General features: G+C 44.0%; 1 protein-coding gene and 1 pseudogene across 6 annotated transcripts; both read right to left on the bottom strand.

Moving 5' to 3' along the window:
- Window positions 1-21,157, bottom strand: part of LOC132581233 (N6-adenosine-methyltransferase TMT1A-like) — a 153,725-nt pseudogene that overhangs the window by 15,996 nt on the left and 116,572 nt on the right.
- Window positions 18,117-21,026, bottom strand: LOC132581365 (uncharacterized). 6 transcript variants are annotated; one of them, XR_009556119.1, is made up of 3 exons: window positions 20,901-21,026; window positions 19,349-20,442; window positions 18,117-18,596 (listed from the first exon to the last, which is right to left on the bottom strand). XR_009556119.1 is itself a non-coding variant. In XM_060252589.1 (3 exons), exons 2-3 carry the CDS (start codon window positions 20,326-20,328, stop codon window positions 18,355-18,357), a joined length of 786 nt encoding a protein of 261 aa, XP_060108572.1. In that variant the 5' UTR covers window positions 20,329-20,442; window positions 20,901-21,026; the 3' UTR covers window positions 18,117-18,354. The 6 variants fall into 6 exon arrangements, 3 of the variants coding, with proteins under 3 accessions (XP_060108572.1, XP_060108570.1, XP_060108571.1); XR_009556120.1 differs by having other exon boundaries at window positions 18,117-18,621; window positions 19,287-20,442; window positions 20,971-21,026; XM_060252589.1 differs by having other exon boundaries at window positions 18,117-18,440; window positions 19,629-20,442.

Genomic DNA, 21,157 nt, shown 5'->3' with positions numbered 1-21,157 from the left:
TCCATTTGGAATGATACAGAGTCTGTACCCCTGGATTTTCCCTGCCAAATTTCCAACAAATGGACAGGGAGAGCACAGGCTTGCATTTGGCAGCCTGAAAAAGCAGACTGCACAAGAGAAGAGGGCACAAGTAGTATCTAAATATTAAATGAAATGCCACTTTACTTCTCTCCCCAGCACTGTACTGGCTCCTGTCCAGCTCCTCCTAGACCTATCACATATTGACTTTCCTCTCATTTTTCTAGTATATTTTACTCCTTCATATCCCCCCTCCCCTTCAAGCACGGTTCTCCAGCATAACCCATATGAGCCAAGCATACCAAAGATGGCTCCCAGCTTCATCGTTGTGCACTTACCCGTCTAAGTATTCTCAGGATTTCCTTTAGAACAGCTGGGACACTGGCCACAGAACACAGAACTAGCGTGCAAACCACCACGTCCACAGAGCTGTCAGACACCTGATGCAGATCTTCCCCGGAAGCCACAATGAAACGCTCAAACTGGAGATGCTGGTTCTCAGCCATGCTTTGCTGGAGATATTTTTGAAAGTTGGGGTTTGGGTCTGTGCATGTTACCTGACAGCCTGGCGGATAGAACTGAAAGTTGGCCCCACTACCCGTGCCAATCTCAAGCAATGAGAGCTCTCCCGAAAACCCAGTGAAGTCTTCCAGGTTGCTGAACAGCAGTTCCTTTTCCCTGTGAAGTTTTTGATTATAACGTTTGCTAAACTTGCTTATAAAATAGGGGAAGATTCTCTTACAAATAGAATCCCAGTAGCCCAGGAAGGAGAGCACATAAATAGGCAGTGCAAGGAGTTTGACGCAGCCTTGGAAAAGAGGAACCAGCACCATCTTTGCACTAAGTGCTTCAGTAATCTTGCTGCATCGCTCTCTCACGCTCTCTTACAGTTTCCGGTCTGCCTAAACGGGCTTTTGCACTAAGCGAGTTACGTCCGGTTTCTCCTGCCAGATGTCTCCATCGTTTTCTCTTAAAGCAGTACTGAGTACACCTTGTGTAATTCCTGGTGCGGAAAAGATAGCCTCTGTTGATAAAAGTTAAAGATGCCTGCTTGTTCATACAAATATCTAGAAGGTCTTAGCGTGAGATTGCCCACTTTAACTACACCAGGAGGGCTCCGGAAGCACAAATCTGCTATACAAACTGAAATGAGTTAAAATTTATTCTCTTTTCCATGTATCTGTTGCAGTTTTTAGCCCACCCTGCCTTAGGCTTGCCAATCTCCAGGTCCCAGCAGGAGTTCTTCGGCTTTCCCAGACTGCTTCCCGCCCCCAGAGGACCATGTGCCTTCTAACTGGAAAAGGGTAAAAGTCGGAACTACACGGATCTTCATGAATTCATATGATTTTTACATTGAAATGAAATCAAACTACTTTAATTCTATAGATCCTGTCTTAGACTATAGGCAGGACCACAAAAATCATGCCTCCACGAATTGGTGGCGCCTCAGCAATGCAAAAACTGGCTTCCAAAGCCCGGATCCTCATGAATTCATATGATTTTTATGGTGAAATGAAATCAAACCACCATCATGTTGTAGATCCTCTCTTAGACTATAGGCAGCACCAGAAAAATCATGCCTCCACGAATTTGTGGCACCACAGCACTGAAAAAAAAAGTTTCCAAACAACGGATCCTCATGGATCCTCATGATTTTTGCTTTGGGCCACCCCAAGATAACCAGCCAATCACATATCGTGTCCATGAGCAGATGTTGCACCACAGAAATCGTAGATCCACGACGTCGGGGCAGCGCCAGGGACCAAAAACTTGGTTATGAACCACGGATCCCCATGGATCCATGTGATTTTTGCTTCGGATCCCCCCAAGCCCTCCATACAGCCACATGTCATGTCCATGGGCACAGTTTACACCACAGAAATCATGGATCCACGGTTTCGTGGCAGCGCCAGAAATAAAAAACTTGGTTATGAACCACGGATCTTCATGGATCCATGTGATTTTTGCCTTAGATTCCCCCCAAGCCCTCCATCCAGTCATATATCATGACCATGGGCAGAGTTTGCACCACAGAAATCATGGATCCACGGCTTCGTGGCAGCGCCAGGGACCAAAAACTTGCTTTTGGACCACGGATCCTCATGGATCCATGTGATTTTTGCTTCGGATCCCTCCAAGCTCTTCATACAGCCACATATCATGTCCATGGGCACAGTTTACACCACAGAAATTATGGATCCACGGTTTCGTGGCAGCGCCAGGGACCAAAAACTTGGTTTTGAACCACGGATCCTCATGGATCCACGTAATTTCTGCTTCGGATCACCCCAAACCCTCCATCCAGTCACTTATCATGTCCATGGGCAGTGTTTGCACCACAGATATCGTGAATCCACAGCTTCGTGGCAGCGCCAGGGACCAAAAACTTGCTTTTGGACCACGGATCCTCACGGATCCATGTGATTTTTGCTTCGGATCCCCCCCAAGCCCTCCATGCAATCACTTATCATGTCCATGGGCAGTGTTTGCACCACATAAATTGTGGATCCACAGCTTCGTGGCAGTGCCAGGGACCAAAAACTTGCTTTTGGACCACGTATCCTCACGTATCCATGTGATTTTTGCTTCGGATCCCCCCAAGCCCTCCATACAGCCCCATGTCATGTCCATGGGCAGAGTTTCCACCACAGAAATCATGGATCCACGGTTTCATGGCAGCGCCAGAAATAAAAAACTTGGTTATGAACCACGGATCCTCATGGATCCGCGTGATTTCTGCTTTGGAACCCCCAAGCCCTCCATCCAGTCACATATTATGTCCATGGGCAGAGTTTCCACCACAGAAATCATGGATCCACGGTTTCGTGGCAGCGCCAGAAATAAAAAACTTGGTTATGAACCATGGATCCTTATGGATCCACGTGATTTCTGCTTCGGATCCCCCCAAGCCCTACATCCAATCATATATCATGTCCATGGGCAGAGTTTGCACCACAGAAATCATGGATCCACGGCTTCGTGGCAGCGCCAGGGACCAAAAACTTGCTTTTGGACCATGGATCCTCATGGATCCACATGATTTCTGCTTTGGATCCCCCCAAGCCCTCCATGCAATCACATATCATGTCCATGGGCAGAGTTTCCACCACAGATATCGTGAATCCACAGCTTCATGGCAGCACCAAGGACAAAAGCTTGGTTATGAACCACGGATCCTCATGGATTCCCATGATTTTTGTGTTGGATCCCCCCAAGCTCACTATGCAATCACATATATATATATTTTTAATTTTTAAAATGCTTTATTGAATTGAGAAACATGGTACAAATACATCAACAAATCAGTAAGTGTGCACCAAGTACCAATACAGAACAGGGAAGTAGGTGCGTACACCATAGGCCATCTTAGAGCAAAATTACAACAACAATTGACATGACATCAGTATAGCATGGTATGAGTTACTAGGAATATTGTTATCAGCTAACACTTTGTCTATAAAGGGACGCCATTTTTCTATAAAACTCAGGGAAGCAATTTGTTGAGAACGATGGGAGTCTAAATCATAAGTAAGCTTATCCAAAACAAAATAATCCCACAATTTCAACCACCAAGTCCGTCGTGAGGGAGGAGATTGCTGCTTCCAGACTAGGGCTATTGCAAATTTAGCAGCCACAAACATATGCGAAATCAATTCCTCTACAGGTTCGGAAGTGTTTGAGGTGCCTATAAGATTCAAAAGAGCGTATTCAGGCGTAAATGGTGGAGAGTGTGAAGTGAGAGCTAGTACTTCTTGGTAGATTTGCCTCCAAAAGCTATTTATGACTGGGCATAGCCACCAAGAGTGAAAAAATGTGCCCTTCTGGCCATAATTCTTAAAACAGAGAGGCGAGATAGAGGATGAGTGTGCTAACTGCACTGGAGTCCTGTACCATCGCGTAAGGACTTTTAAGGCTTGAAGTTGAACGTTCATTGCTTTTGTTTTGTATATGGAAGAACACCAAATAGCCTGCCACTGCTCCTCAGTCAGCTCCATGTGCAGGTCTCGGACCCAGGCACCTTGGTAAGAGTGTGGCACTGCGTTAAGGGGGCGGAGTAGTATTTTATAAATCTTTGATATCAATCCTTTGATCGGGATTGAGTCACAAAATAAAATCTTTTCAAAATCAGTAAGGTGAATGCGTAAAGGAGGGGTAAAGAGATGCGAGTCAAGTAAATGCCGAAGTTGAAGATACTCAAACCAGGGGAGCCGAAGGTCGGAGTCAGCCTCCAGAGTCCCTTTGTCTTTTACTACCCCATTAAGAAGGACATCGAGAAAGTGAGTCAGCCCCAATCGTCTCCATTTCACAAATGAGTTTTTACGCAGTCCCGGAGCAAACCAGTGCTGATCAACAAACGTGGTTAAGGGAGAGGTTGGAGGAGCTATCTTAATATGATGTTTACGCCAAACCTGCAACAAGGAAGCTAAAAAAGGATTTGGAGAGAGAGAAGATTTAACTCGTTTGGGAACATTCCAGAGCTCTTCTTGAAAAGAAGGGGCCTTAAGATAAGAATTTTCGATCAACTTCCAGTCCGCCACATAAGAAGACCTATAATATTTCACCAAGTTAGAAAGAATAATAGCATCATGGTATCTAAAAATATCTGGGATCCCCAGTCCACCCATTGAAATAGACCATCTGCTCGATGCAAAGTTGAGCCTTGGTTTCCGATGTTGCCAAATGAATGCATTCATTTGGGATTGCCACTTATGTAGCAAGGAGGCCGGGACACACAGAGGGACAGCGTGTAAGTAGAACACTATCTTGGGAAGGATCAAAGATTTAATTAAGTAAATGCGTTCCAAAAGGGTGAAAAATTGTTGTTTGCCGGAGTAGGTTAGGAGTGACTTGATAGATTTGGAGATTTCCGCCTGATTGACAGCTGGGAGAGTATTAAAGTCAAGTGGGATGTGAACGCCAAGGTGTTTCCAAGATTTGTTAACCCACTTATAGTGATAGTGCTTTCTGATAAAGGAGATGGAGGCTGGGGATAGAGTAATAGAATGCAAGAGAGATTTATCAAAGTTTATGGTAAGGCCTGAAGCATTGGCAAATTCAGAGAGGTGAGAATGAATTGCTGGAAGTGACAAGGAGGGATTAGTAAGATACAAAGTTATGTCATCCGCGAAGAGACTTACCTTAAAAACTTCGGTCTCCACAGGGACACCCTGGATGCAAGTATCATTCCTGATTTTGATGGCAAGAGGCTCAATTGCAAGAGCAAATAAAAGGGGTGAGAGAGGGCACCCTTGTCGAGTGCCTCTAGACAAGTTGAAGATAGCTGAGTTTAAGTTGTTAATCTGAAGTAGGGCTGAAGGGGAGAAATAAAAGGAATCTATAAGATTGCGAAATTTAGGACCAAAGTCCATTCTTTCAAGCAAAGAGTGCAAATAAAGAGGTTCGACCGAGTCAAAGGCTTTCTCTATGTCTATGGATAGAATACAGGCATCTCGAACGGCCTTGGATGTACAGTGATGGATCAGGTTCAATGTTTTTTGAGTGACATCAGTTAGATCACGACCAGGGATGAAACCCGCCTGATCTGGGGCAATATACTTTTCTATAAAACTATTTAATCGCTTAGTTAGAATGCTGGTAAAGAGCTTGTAGTCAGTGTTTAAGAGTGATATCGGTCGATAGGATTTGGGGTCTAGTTCATCTCTTTCTTTCTTATGCAAAACAATAATCTTGGCAAGACTCCAGGACTGGGGGATAGAGCCAGAGTCAAGAATATGATTAAAAAGAGTTAATAAATACGAGGATAATGAGGAACTATAAGCTTCGTAGAATTCAGAGGTGAAGCCATCAAGACCCGGAGATTTGTTAGTGCGCAATGACTTGATGGCTGCAGCAAGTTCCAGCTCATCAATGGGGTGGTCAAGATACTTTCTGTGAGTTTCTGACAAAGTGGGAAGAGAAGTGATAGATTGAAAGAAATTAGAGATTAGATCCGGTGATGGGTTTTTGGATTGGTATAAAGAGGAGTAAAATTGGCTAAAGGCAGCTAAAATAGATTTAGAAGAAGTGCATAAAGTACCTTTGCAGTCTCTGAGACCTTTTACATTCAGGTTGGCAGCTTGTTGTTTGGCTTTCCATGCCAGGAGCCTGTGAAATTTAGGGCTTCGATAGCAATATGCCTGTTTAGTAAATAGCAAATTGCGTTTGATTTTTTGTGTTTCTAAGGCTTCTAATCTCTTTCTTTCCTCTTGCAAGTGTTGATAAACTTTTTTGTTGCATGTACATTTGTGTTGAAATTCAAGGTCTCTGATTTTCGCGGTCAGGGCAGTAATAAGATGTTGCTTTTTCTTTCTCTGGGCCATGGTCAATGCAATAATCTTACCTCTTAGGACAGCTTTGCAAGCATCCCAGACTGTTTGGGGGGGGGGGTGTCACCGGAAAGGTTATGATTGAAAAATTCATTAATTTCGCGTTCAATTTGGTTGGAAAGTTCCTTATCTAATAATAAATAATTGTCAAGTCTCCACGAAAAGCTACGGTCATATTGCTCAGTTGCCCTTATAGTGCAGAGAACTGGCGCATGGTCAGACCAAAGTTTCGATTCAATGGAAGCGTCTACAAGAGTGTTGCAAAGAGAGTTGGAAATAAAGATATAATCGATGCGCATGTGGGTTTGATGCTGTGATGAGAAATAAGTAAAGTCTCGTTCATTTTGATGAAGAAACCTCCAGGAATCCGTAAGTCCCATATCCGACATTATTTTTTGCAGACCTGAGGGTGAGGGGCACTGGCTGGGGAGGAGATGAGGAGGCGGGCGATTGGTTTTTTTACCTAGCCGGGTGTCCATGAGGAAATTAAAGTCAGCCCCGATAATTAGAGGGCCTTCCTGGAAAGCTCTTAGTTTGGACATAACCTCGCGAATGAAGTCCAGCTGTCCCGAATTAGGTGCGTAAACAGCAGCCAGGGTTATGACTTCTTCGTTAAGCCTACCTTTAACAAATAGAAATCTACCACGATCATCCTTTTCAGTGGCCAGACAAGAGAATTGAACTGAGCGTGAGAATAGAATAGCGACTCCTCTAGCATGTGAGGAGCCAGGAGCGGTAAAGGTCAGGGGAAAGTGAGCGGAGTGAAATAAGAGATTAGTATCATTTCTTAGGTGCGTCTCTTGCAAAAGAATAATATCTAGAGCCCACTTCTTCAGGCTTGAGAGGATGCATCTAGATTTAATTTTGCTATTAAGCCCTCGATAGTTCAGTGAAAGAACCTTTAGATCTGGAGCCATTTAGACCAAAGTAAGTAGATGGTGGGAGAAATCTCCCATTGAGGATAAGAGACAAGAAGAAGGTAATGTAGGAGTGGAGCATGAGGTCTATGGCAAGAAAGTGCTGCATAGGACCCCATAGCAGCACAGTAAAATGATGAGTATGCAAATATAAGTAAAACGATGCCCAGAAATAAGACTGCGATGGTTACGTGACAGGGTGCTAGAAATATATAAATCACGAGGGGTGGGCCAAAGTATTGCGGTGACTTATGTCCACTTGACTGGCTTTTAAAAAAGAAATGTGGCGAACCCAAGGGTGGAAGGACCCATGATCCAAAAGACAAAGCCATGGGGCATGAAAGCATAAACATACCACCTCTAAAGCGATCAAAGTGCATTAGTGCCATGTCAAACAAACAAGAGCTAAAAAGAAAAAGGAGTTTAAAGAGAGCATACAGACAGCTGTGTAATGACATTACTTGAACAGCAGATGGCATACCAAAGTAACAAGTTGAACAGTAGCTAGCATAGTTAACACTATAGTGAAGGTAACAACAATGAATGCACCATGTTCCCTCCCCCCTTCCCCTTTCTCTGTTCCTCCTGCAAACAAGTTATGTTTGTATGCGAGATGGAAAGGCATGTGCAGGAGGACAGATCCCTTAGCAGGTAAGGTGAACAATACCACCAGAAATAAACATATGGGGAAAACCTGCGGGTCCCAGGGAACCACCCGAGACAGGGGACCTCGTACCCTTCCACTACACATCCCCACCATTTTTGGGGGAGCTGGAGAGTCAAAACCCACACTACCCTTTCCCACCCACCCACCCTCAGATAACATGAAACATATTATTCATTTCTTCAAAGAAAGATAATAAGGTGACACAGGTTTATAGAGAGTTTACAGATTGTAGAGATTTCATAGGATCTGAAGCATGAGTTGGCTCGGGAGAACGAACTGAGATCTTGCGGTCTTTAGGCGGTGATGCGAAAGTCCATTTTCGCTTTTGTGACTTGCGATCCAGCTCCATCGGTACATCTAGGTTGAGTGACTGAAGTAAATATAAGCCAGCCTCAGGGTCTTCAACCGTCCAATTTTTTCCTTGATGGTGAACAACGAGACTGCCTGACGGCGACCATCTATAGCGGATGTTTGCTGCAGCCAGTTTTTGGGCTATCGGCTTGAGGAAATGTCTGTTCTGTAGAGTCTCTGCAGACAAGTCTGGGAGGCAAGAATTTTCTTGTCTTTAAAAGCTAGACCATTCAGGTTTCTGGCACTGTCTAAAATATTCTTTTTGACACGGATATCAGCTAGTTCTATGATGACATCCTGGGAGCCACGGGAACGTGGGGAGAAAGCTGAGCCTAGCCTATAAGCATGAACGATATGTGGGGCAATGCTGTCTTCCAACTGAAGAGCTGTAGATAGCCAGGATGCTAAGAAACTAGCAAGATCTGAGGTACCTTCCTCATGTTCCTCAAAACCTCTCAGTTTAACGTGCCGCTCCCGCGCTTTATTGTCAAGTGCCAAGATTTTGTCTGTGGCCCAGCGTTCTTGCCTTTGTAGATGGCGGATGTCATCCTGATTCGCTAGGCCCGTTTCTAGAGCCGAATTAGCTGTGGCTGTAGCTTCTTTCAGAGTGATTTGTAAAGTGCTGATCTGATCTGTGATCGGTTTGAGTATAGCTGCCATGTTATCAAGCATTTTTGACTGGAATGAACTCAGAGTATTGTGAAACTCTTTCGTTGTAGGCAAGTCCGTTGAGGGAGGTGAGCTGACAGCATCATCCGCCATTTTTGTTGTTTCGTGAGGCCTTGTCAGGGAGCGATCTGCTTGCGAGCTAGAATCTAGGAATGATTTGAGGAGCCGAGCACTAGCTAAAGTTGACTTATTCTTTTTATGGGATGATTTTCCCATAATCCGGTAAAAGGCAGAGTGTGGAAATCTGCGTCGATGAGGGAGGGTGAGGGGATCAGGTCAGGAGCTTGAGCCTCACACGTCAGTCGCCATTCGCACCGAAGCCACGCCTTTCTTTCTTTCTTTCTTTCTTTCTTTCTTTCTTTCTTTCTTTCTTTCTTTCTTTCTTTCTTTCTTTCTTTCTTTCTTTCTTTCTTTCTTTCTTTCTTTCTTTCTTTCTTTCTTTCTTTCTTTCTTTCCTGCAATCACATCTCATGTCCATGGGCAGAGCATTTACCACAAAAATCATGGCTCCACAACTTCGTGGCAGCACCATGGAACAATAACTTGATATTGGACCACGGATCCTCATGGATCCACATGATTTTTGCATTGGATTCCACCATGATTTTTGGCAGACCTTGCCCCACAGGAATGACAGGTCCATGGCTTTGTGCCAGTACCAAGGAGCCAAAATATGGTTTCGAAGTGTGGGTCCTTCTTGATCTTAAAGTTATTTGCATTGGATCAAGGAAAACTCAACATTTTACCACATGTAATATCCATGGTCATAGCTTGCTGAACAACTAGCACACATTCAGAATTTTATTGTTCACCACACTCATTATCCATCCAGATGCAAAATATAAATTGGATTTCGAGTACCTTGTATGCTGTCACAGTGTGCTTACATACTTTGAAACACTTAATCTTCATGAATTCTGTAACTTTTCATTTTTGAATAGTTGGGCTCATCATGCGTGGTCCCCCTGAGGTTTCTTTTACATCACACAGCACGTCCATGACCACGAAAACCTCAGAACACTGCCAAGATGCCAAACACTGCTTCAAATACTTTGAGGCTTGTGCATTATGACATCACACCAATGTCTACAGGATGACCAAACAAAAAAGTATCTGTAATGGTTCTACCTTACCATGAACACCACAGTAACATGAGAAATCAAAATCATGTCCATACCTTTCAGTGCAAATAACTGCATTCTGAACTTTCTGATGCCACCGAGTTGCAAAACTATCCAAGGCAGGTATTGTAATGGTCTTATTTTTGACTGCAAAACATCTTGCTCACTAGATAGAGGCCCCAAATTAGAATAATGGAATCATAGAGTTGGAATGGACCTCCAGGGTCATCTAGTCCAACCCCCTGCACAATGCAGGAAACTCACAAACACCTCCCCTTAAATTTACAGGATCTTCATTGCTGTCAGATGGCCATCTAGCCTCTGTTTAAACACCTCCAAGGAAGGAGAGCCCACCACATCCCGAGGAGGAAGCCTGTTCCACTGAGAAATTGCTAACGGTCAGGAAGTTCTTCCTGATGTTGAGCTGAAACCACTTTTGATTCAATCTCAACCAGTTCTGGTTCTGGTCCTACTTTCCAGGGCCACAGAAAACAATTCCACACCATCTTCCATATGACAGCCTTTCATGTACTTGAAGATGGTGATCATATCACCTCTCAGCCACCTCCTCTCCAGGCTAAACATGCCCAGCTCCTTCAACCTTTCTTCATAGGACTTTTCATTAATAATTATTTTCATTAATAATGAAAAGCTGTCATCTCTCTTACATTAATTCAACTGTAAATGGTTTAAGGGGGACAGTTTGTTGTTTAGGGGTGAGTTTGTCTTGTACTCATTAACGTAGGTGCAATCACAACTGTTTATGGTCAACAGATTTTTTTAATGTTGTTCAGTCGCACAGTCGAGTCCGACTCTTTGTGACCGACCTCATGGACAAAGTCACGCCAGGCCCTCCTGTCTTCCACCATCTTCCGAAGTCTGATCAAATTCGTGTTTGTTACATCAGTAACGCTGTCCAGCCATCTCATCTTTTGCCGTCCCCTTCTTCTTTTGCCTTCTGTCTTCCCCAGCATCAGGGTCTTCTCCAGGGAGCGCTCCCTTCTCATTTGGTGGCCAAAGGATCTGAGTTTCAGCTTCAGCATCTGACCTTCCAGGGAACAGTCTGGGTTGATTTCCCTTAGGACTGACTGACTGGATCTTCTTGCAGTCCAAGGGGCTCTCTTGCAGTCTTCTTTAATGCAGCCTTCTAAAGCAGGAGTCTCCAAACTAGTGATGCCTATAGGTGCCATGGTGCCCAGGAGCACCTTTCCTGGTAACAGTGGAGTGTTTTTTTTTTTTTTAAATCAGGTGGCAAACTGTGCCCAGCTTGGCTTCTGATTGGTTGTTGTACATTTGATTGACTGTGTGGATTTTGGTAGATGTCGCTTTGACAGCAGCTGCCTCCAACATTACAAAGATATTCTCTGTGTGACTGAAGGTAAAACGTGGCATCCATTCTTTTGCTGGCTTTGCCCCTGCAGCAGCTGTTTTGTGACAGCCGTTTTATTGGTTGCAGCCACCATGCTGTGTCATGATTCCAAAGATGCAGAAAGGCTTAGGGAAGTCGTACACCCTTGTTCTACATGCTGTACTCTTGGCTTGCCAGGTCATGCAAAGCCAGTATGGTGTAGTGGTTGGAATATTACATTAGGATCTAGTAAACCTAGGTTCAAATCCTGACTGCCATGGAAGCTTGCTGTGTGACCTCAGGGCAGTCATGCACTCTCCGCCTAACCCACCTTGCAGGGTTTCTGTGAGCATAAAAGTGGAGGACAGGAGAATGATGTCAGCCCCTTTGCTTTCATTGGGGAGAAAAGTGATACATACACGAAGCCAGCAAACAAAGGTAGTTTTGGAGACTAATGGAATGAGATGCAAAAGGAGAATCCATCCATGAGTCCTCCCATATACATGTGGAATGTGGGGTGTGGCTGGGCCTTTTCCCTCATCAAATTGGAGAGCATATGACTGAGGACAGCAGTGTTGTCATACATATGTTATATGTGTCTTGATGGGACACCTTGAGAGTGAAACAGGGTCAGTGGCAAAGGGTTGACTTTTTCCCATACATCACTTACCTGCTCAGAATTAAAACTTATTGAGTCTTCTTTTAATTACAATAAAAACATAGTGACTTTGCATAATCTGTGGTTTTCCCATGAAAGAGCAAGCTGTGCACTCTGCCTTCTATGCCTGAGGGCAAAAGAGCTTCATAGGTTGGTTTCTGAAACGAGACTAGGGATTTCAAGGCCTGCTCTGTTGTGTGATATTCTGATGAATCCATCTCTCTCCCATTAGCTGAACCAGGATTGGATGATGTTACCGAATCACCATACTTTTCCTTACAGATGTTCAGACTGGAGTACAGCTTCCTATTCTTTGATTTAGTGCTTTTGGGAAGTGTACAGAAATGACAACTGCTCTTGCGTGAGTTCTCTGGATGTAAGTGGGGGCAGAATATAAGGATCGTGCTAAAGTTACATAAAAACAGTTTTGTGGACTGCTGGCCTATTTATAGTTCCTATTTACAGTTCTGGTTTTATTTTCGAAGTCTCAAACAACTGCAGGATTTTTTTCTGAATCTAGTTGCATATTCATTATAGCATGGGGGAGACTTATCTTTGCAGTACTACGTATGAAACCAATCTAGGGGGCTTTGTGGACCACACGCTGAACATGAGTCAGCTGTGTGATGTGGCGGCCAAAAAGGCAAACACAATTTTGGGCTGTATCACCAAAAACCAAGTGTCCACATCATGTTCAGTGATTGTGTCACTTTACTCTGCTGTGGTTAGGACCCTACTAGACTGCTGCGTTCAGTTTGGGGCACCACAGGTTAATAAGGAAATATGTCCAGAGGAGGGCAATGGAGATGATGAGGGACATGGAGACCAAGTCCTATGAGGAAAGATTGAAGGAGCTCGGTCTGTTTAGCTTGGAGAGGAGACAACTGAGAGGTGATATGATCACCATCTTCAAGTACTTGAAGGGCTGTCATATAGTGGATGGTGTGGAATTGTTTTCTGTGGCCCCAGAAGGTGGGACCAGAACCAATGGGTTGAAATTAAATGAAAAGAGTTTCCAGCTCAACATGAGGAAGAACTTCCTGACCGTTAGAGCGGTTCCTCAGTGGAACAGGCTTCCTCGGGAGGTGGTGGGCTCTCCTTCCCTGGAGGTTTTTCAACAGAGGCTAGATGGGCATCTGACAGCAATGAAGATCCTGTGAATTTTGGGGAAGGTGTTTGTGAGTTTCTTGCATTGTGCAGGGAGGTCCCTTCCAACTCTATGATTCTATACAATTCTATACAATTCTATGATTTTTGTGTATTACAGGGGTGGCCAACAGTAGCTCTCCAGAAGTTTTTTGCCTACAACTCCCATCAGCCCAGCAATCATGGCTGATGGCTGGGGCTGATGGGGGTTGTAGGCAAAATACTTTTGGAGAGCTATCGTTGGCCACCCCTGGTGTAGAATGTCAATTTGGGGACACTGCTAAACCAGGAATAAAGGTCTACTGTGAAATTGTTTTCCAAGACTCCTATCTTCTCATAAGAGGACCCATGAGGATCCGTGCCTCAAAATCATGTTCTGGATCCATGGTGCTGCCACGAAGCCATGGATCCATTATATCTGTGGAGCAAGCTCTTTCCATGGACGCAACATGAGATTGGATGGTGAGCTTGAGATAAGCCAATGCAGATATCATGAGGATCCATGAGGATATGTGCTTCAAAGCCATGTTTTCGCTCCATGATGTTGCCACGATGCCAAGGATCCATGATTTCTGTAGTGTAAACTCATGAGGATCCATGGTGCAAAACCAAGTTCTTCTTCCATGGTGCTGCCACAAAGCCATGGATCCATGATTTTTGTGGTGGAAGCTCTGCCCATGGACATGATATGCGATTGGATGGTGAAGTTGGGGGGATCCAAGACAAAATTCATGAGGATTCATGAGGATCCGTGGTCCAATACCAAGTTTCTCGTCTCTGGCGCCGCCACGAAGCTGTGTATCTATGATTTCTGTGGTGCAAGCTTTACCCATGGACATGATATGTGATTGAATAGTGAGCTTGGGGTGGCCCAAAGTAAAAATCATGAGGATTCATGAGGATCCGTGGTCCAAAAGCAAGTTTTTGGTCCCTGGCGCTTCCACGAAGCTGTGAATCCACGATTTCTGTGCTGCAAATTCTGTCCATGCGCATGATATGTGACTGGATAGAGGGCTTGGGGGGATCCAAAGCAAAAATCATGTGGATCCGTGAGGATCCATGGTCCAAAACCAAGTTTTTGCTCTTTGGCGCTTTCACGAAGCCGTGGATCCACGGTTTCTGTGGTGCAAACTCTGCCCATGGACATGATATGTGACTGGATGGTGATCTTGGGGGGATCCAAGGCAAAAATCGTGTGGATCCATGAGGATCCATGGTCCAAAAGCAAGTTTTTGGTCTTTGGAGCTGCCATGAAGCCGTGGATCCACGATTTCTGTGGTGGAAACTCTGCCCATGGACATGAGATGTGACTGGATGGAGGCCTTGGGGGGATCTGAAGCAGAAATCACGTGGATCCATTAGGATCCGTGGTCCAAAAGCAAGTTTTTGGTCCCTGGCGCTGCCATGAAGCCGTGGATCCACGATTTCTGTAGTGAAAACTCTGCCCATGGACATGATATGTGACTGTATAGAGGGCTTGGGGGATCCAAGGCAAAAATCACATGAATCCATGAGGATCTGTGGTTCATAACCAAGTTTTTGATTTCTGGCGCTGCCACGAAACCGTGGATCCACGATTTCTGTGGTACAAACTCTGCCCATGGACATGACATGTGGCTGTATGGAGGGCTTGGGGGGATCCGAAGCAGAAATCACGTGGATCCATGAGGATCCGTGGTCCAAAAAGCAAGTTTTTTGTTCCTGGCGCTGCCATGAAGCTGTGGATCCACAATTTCTGTGGTGCAAACTTTGCCCATGAACATGATATGTGATTGGATGTTGGGCTTGGGGGGATCCGAAGCAGAAATCACGTGGATCCATGAGGATCCGTGGTCCAAAAGCAAGTTTTTGGTCCCTGGCGCTGCCACGAAGCTGTGGATCCACGATTTTTGTTGTGGAAATTCTGCCCATGGACATGATGGCCCAAAGCAAAAATCATGAGGATCCATGAGGATCCGTGGTTTGGAAACATGTTTTTTCAGTGCTGTGGTGCCACAAATTCATGGAGGCATGATTTTTCTGGTGCTGCCTATAGTCTAAGAGATGATCTACAACATGATGGTGGTTTGATTTCATTTCACCATAAAAATCATATGAATTCATGAGGATCCCTGCTTGGAAGCCAGTTTTTGCACTGCTGAGGCGCCACGAATTCGTGGAGGCATGATTTTTGTGGTCCTGCCTATAGTCTAAGACAGGATCTATAGAATTAGTGATTTCAATGTAAAAATCATATGAATTCATGAAGATCTGTGTAGATCCGACTTTTACCCAGACCCCTTTCAACCTCCGGAGGCTTTAGTCTCCGATTGAAAAGCTTCCTCTTGGGATGGTGTGTCTGTGTTACTGTGAAGAAGTTGGCAGCAACTCGTGAGTAGAGAGGCCAATCCCCTGCTTCAGACTCGCCAGAAAGGGAGGGAGGGGGAGAAAGGTCTGCTGAGCACTTCATTATTCCCTATGTGGAGATCGATTCTCATAGGGTATAATGGGGAATTGATCTGGAGGTTTCCGGGGCTCTGGGGGAGCTGTTTTTTGAGATAGAGGCACCAAATTTTCAGTATAGTATCTAGTGCCTCTCCCCAAAGTACCCTCCAAGTTTCAAAACGATTAGACCAAGGGGTCCAATTCTATGAGCCCCAAAAGAAGGTGCCCCTATCCTTCATTATTTCCTATAGAAGGAAGACATTTAAAAAGGTGTGCTGTCCCTTTAAATGTGATGGCCAGAACTCTCTTGGAGTTCAGTTATGCTTGTCACACCCTTGTTCCTGGCCCCACCTGGCCCCACCTCCAATGTCTCCTGGCTCCACCCCCAAAGTCCCCAGCTATTTCTTGAATTGGACTTGGCAACCCTACCCTGCCTTGTTTTATTCAAGGGACAAGACGTTGGGAATCATGGAAACCTTATTTTATTCTGGGATAGCCAGTCCAGATAACATACTTGTTTACAGCATCTTATTTACATTACCCATTTACATTTCTTATTCACACAGTTTCTTTTTCTCTTTCCATCCATTCACTGCTGACTTATGGTGACCCCATAAGAGCCAGTTTGGTGTAGTGGTTAAGTGTGCGGACTCTTGTCTGGGAGAACCGGGTTTGATTCCCCACTCCTCCACTTGCACCTGCTGGAATGGCCTTGGGTCAGCCATAGCTCTGGCAGAGGTTGTCCTTGAAAGGGCAGCTGCTGTGAGAGCCCTCTCCAGCCCCACCCACCTCACAGGGTGTCTGTTGTGGGGGAGGAAGGTAAAGGAGATTGTGAGCCGCTCTGAGACTCTTCGGAGTGGAGGGCAGGATATAAATCCAATATCATCTTCTTCTTCTTCAAGGCAAGGTATGTTCAGAGGTAGTTTGCCATTGCCTGCCTCCACATCACAACTCTGCTATTCTTTGGGGGCCTGCCATCCAAAGACTAGCCAGGGCCCACCCTGCTTAGCTTCCAAGATCTGATAAGACTGGACTACCTTGGACTATCCAGGTCAGATTATCCCAATATTATCAGAGGCAAAGATTTAGAAATTAGGTGGATTATATATGCTAAAACACACACACCTAGAAAGACATGAATGAAATTCTGTGATGTTCTATTCAAAATCTGGATATCAGCCTTCGAGCCAACAGACCCAAAATTATCCTCCGCTGTCCTCTAGAACAGGTTTTAACCAAGCAATACCTCTCAAAAATTGGATTGCTGGACTCCTAGGACCATGCTTCCCTAATATGTAAAACACACAAAAAAATTCTACATCAAAGTTTGATCCCCCAGCCCATAAGGTTCCAGGAGAGCATGTGTCACTCTAATCCATCCCTTCTGTCCTATACTTCCTTTGGTATCCTCAGTTATATATACCAACTACTAAACAGGTGATTGGGCTGGAGTGGAAGAACTACAAATAAATGTCTTTTGGGTCAGCTCTACCAAATCTAACTCATGTGGCTATAAAAATTATTAGTTTTCTTTTTTCTGAGAGTTTAAACTAGGCAGTTGTGCACAAACATACTCTTTACATAAAATGCTGCTATCATTGTTCAGGTCTCCTAGAGGAGTTAATTTGAGCTGGTGAAGACTCCATTGTAACTATTTTAAGGTTGAAATTGTGTTGCAGGGATAACAGAGGAAGGGGAAACTAGTTTGAGGCTTCCCAGTCCCAGGAGTGTAATCCTCAACTGTTAAAGTCTATCAGTAATGGTCCTTGCAGAAAGAGCTCTGAAAGAGTTTGTTAAATTATACTTTATCCTTAGGTGACACATTACTCTCTGGAATAACTAGAGCATCATCACAAATGATTAAACTACAGGCAGGTACACAATTTAACATTCCTTTCTTATTCTCTGCAGGTGTTTCTGGCCTAGGAATATGTGTAGTTTCTGAATGGAGGAGGGGATCTTAAAACATTCTTAAATAAATAATCTGATGTTATAGCCTTTGATTTCAGGAAGTTCTCCTGCATTGTTAAAGATTGTGTAGTAGACCTTCCAAATGTTAATACTTTTTCACCCAAGAGTAGGCTTCCCAATCCCCAGGTCCCAGTGGGGAATCCCCCGGTTTTACAGGCTTCCCCCCGCCCTCAGCCAGCTGGTGGCGGGGGGAAACCCCACCCCCACAGCCATCATGTACCTCTAGCACTCTGGCAGGTTTAGAAACGAGCAAACAGGTCCAGTTTTAAATGTGTGTTTGTTGTTTGTGTGCCTTTAAAGCTGAGCAGGAAACAAGAAGCACTTCATGGGGAAGGTCAGCTGCCGCTTCCATTTGTTTTGCTTTTGCTTTCAGAGCAAGGAACCAGACCCAGTAAGTGTGTGTGTGTGTGTGAGAGGGAGGGTTGCCAATCCCCAGGTAGAAATTAAGGTAATAAAGCTCCGCAAAACCCAGCCTCAAATTACCAAATATTAAAATCAAATAAATACAAATACTAGAAATTTATATTCAATTGTGCAAAAGCATTCCATATATAAATGGCAAATAAAGAACATAAACTTTCACCCAAAGTCATTTACAGACAAATCAATGTCCAGGAAATTCCAAAGGATGGATGAAGGCAGAAATTCAAATGGTCAAGTCTTTCATGAAGAACAATACTTCCAGAAGAAGTTTTTTTGCACTGAAGAATTTCAAATAGAGAACGATGCTCCAAAAACTTATCGTTTTGTACAGCAAGGCACATAAGTTTTGGAACACGACACGGTAGTACTTTGGTCCCACATTTTGCACTTGCTTCTACAAGCTGTACACAAAAGCAAAATGTTAAACTATACAAAATATTCATACAATATTAAGCATACACTGTGGGAAAGTCTCTAGTGTGGGAAAATTCATACCATCTAACAAATTCATTACATCTCGCTGCTCGCAACAAATCTCACAAGGTATGGTCAATTTCCTAACCCAGGGGTGGGGAACAGTGACTCTCCGGATGTTTTTTGCCTACAACTCCGATCAGCCCCAGCCAGCATGACCAATGGCTGGGGCTGATGGGAGTTGTAGGCAAAAAATATCTGGACAGCCACTGTTCCCCACCCCTGTCCTAACCCATTCTAAGAGACGCTGAATTTAAAGCCCACAGGTGAATGCACTTACAATGTTCTTAAAGCTGCAGCTTACATTCATCTAACAATGATTCCTCCCTATATTCATATATGATGGTAAGTAAACCTAATACAACTTAATCTGACAATTTTTTTAAAAACAATTACAAACAAGAAAGATCCCAACTGTTGTTAAGCCCCAACAGCGCTAAAGTCCGCAGCACAAAAATCCATCTCATTTCCCATTTTAATAACCACTTCATGATGCCCACCTTTCCCTGTAGTCACTGAGGGAACTTTTTGACCACAAAAAATCTTAGCAAATTGGGGTCGTGTTGTAGATCCCTAAAATACTCAGTGAGAGGAGCATCTATCACTAAGTTTTTAATTCTAGATTTGTGCTCAAGGACACGTGTCCAAATGACACATGTCATGCTCCCTAAATAGATCTTAGAACATGGGCATAATATGATGTAAATGCATTGTTTAGTAGAGCAGGTTGTGGTGTCTCTCAAATATACTCTATATCCAGTTTATGGGCATACAAATTGTCTCAGTTCCAAAGATAAAGGGCACGTAGAGCATGCCCCGCATTTAAAATGGTCACCAATGTTCATAGTATAATCTGAAACCTTATGAAAGTCCAATCTAACCAGGACATCTCCCAGGTTCCTAGTTCTACTATAACCAATTTTCAGGAACATTTGGCATCCTGGCAGGTCCCTTACCAGGAACCAGAACTTCTTTAAGATGTTTTGAATTGGATATGACAGATTAGAATAGCAAAAGATGCACATTTACTGCCCTGGAGCTTCTTCCTGGGAAGTGGCTATTTGCATGCCTTTCTCCTGCTGCTTTTGCAGGGAGTAGTTGACCTGGCCTCGTACCTTTGCTGGTTGCTACCTGCTCAGCAACTGCTGCCATGTCCATTAGGCTCTTTGGATTTCTGTCCTGGAGCAATTCATTCACCTCCTGAGAGGTGGTTGAAAGAAATTGCTCCTTAACAATCAAGTTATGTAAGTCCCATAAAGTTTTTACTTCTTCAGCCTGCACCCACTGGTCAGCAGTCCTCATTAATCTTGTCATATAAGCAGTCAAGGTCTCCGCTGCCTCCAGTGCTGCATTCCTGAACTTAACTCGTAACTGATTCTCTGTCAAGGCAAAACGCTGGAGAGCCAGCTGTTTAAACTTAGCATAGTCTTTAGCCTCATTAAGAGATAACTTCCGCAAGACTTCTGCCAATTTCCCCGCAGCATGAGACCACAAAATTTGCACGTAGCTCTCTTCTGGCACACCATAGCTTTGGCAGGTTGTTTCAAATAATGCTAAATATGTGGACACATCCTGTCCTTGCTGGTACACAGGAAACTTTTTTCTGTCCCACTTTTCAGCATTTTTGTTCTCTGCCTGTGTCTTTAAAAAGTCCATACTGGCCTGTTGGCACTTAAAAAATCCCTGTAGTATTGCTTTCCAATCTGCATATTCATCACCTGCATCAGTCCCAATAGAAGTGTTTAAAACATTCTGTTCCTCACAATCTGGACCAAGTTCACTTCTTGTGCACAGTTTCTTCAGCCTGACTAGCATCAATTTCTATTCTAGCACTTTTGCTTAGAAGCAGCCTTTCTTGCTGACTACCTAGTATCTGCATGACTACTTCTAACAAAACAACAAACCAGTGTTAACCTCTGTTTCTGCACACTGAAAAAACAAAAAGAAAAATTTACTGACCAGACCAAAATTGTTTCCAATTTAATAAAAAAATGTTTTCATAACACTGGACCAATTATCCCACCACTGCCACCATGTCAAAGACACACACAAGAGGGGGGAGGAACCCTCTTCACAGCAGCTGTTATTGTTACTGAATGCCCAGCTGCTAATTTATAATAATAAACTTAATAAATGTTACATAGGTTCCTTTGGGTCAGGGTCCTAAGTCTACCAGGTCCTAGGTCTAATTAAAAGGCAAAACTTATAGAAAAATATATAGATTTTATTCATAAGAGGGAAGGGGAAACACAAAATGGGATGATAAAAACCAATAAAACAAACATGCTGTGCACAAAGGAACACTTAAACAAAACCCTTAGGCAATTTGCCTGTCCCCCTACACTGGACTGTGTAGTAGTTGGCTAATTCCCTAGACTAATACTCACTGACGCTTTTCTGCTGTCAGCCTCACAACACCAGAGAGACATCTTCCAAAGTCCCTGGTTGTGCTGTTACCTTCTCCTAGATCTCTTGGAGAAGACTTCTGGCTTGGAAAAGTAGAAGCTCCTCCTTTTGTGGCCACCTAGCCTGATTTTATCCAGGCTGGCTGATTGGTCAGCCAATTGCTGACAAGATCTAATTTATAAGCTGTCATCTAGATTCTAACCTATCAAGGCTAGATCTAAACAATTTATGTCATTTG

The sequence above is a fragment of the Heteronotia binoei genome, chromosome 13 (assembly GCF_032191835.1).
Source record: "Heteronotia binoei isolate CCM8104 ecotype False Entrance Well chromosome 13, APGP_CSIRO_Hbin_v1, whole genome shotgun sequence".
Lineage (NCBI taxonomy): Eukaryota > Metazoa > Chordata > Lepidosauria > Squamata > Gekkonidae > Heteronotia > Heteronotia binoei.
This window is presented reverse-complemented; position numbering and strand designations above follow the sequence as displayed.

What these genes read in the sequence shown, in the direction of transcription:
- LOC132581365 (XM_060252587.1), bottom strand. Translation starts at nt 20,328, where the DNA reads ATGCTAGTCAGGCTGAAGAAACTGTGCACAAGAAGTGAACTTGGTCCA.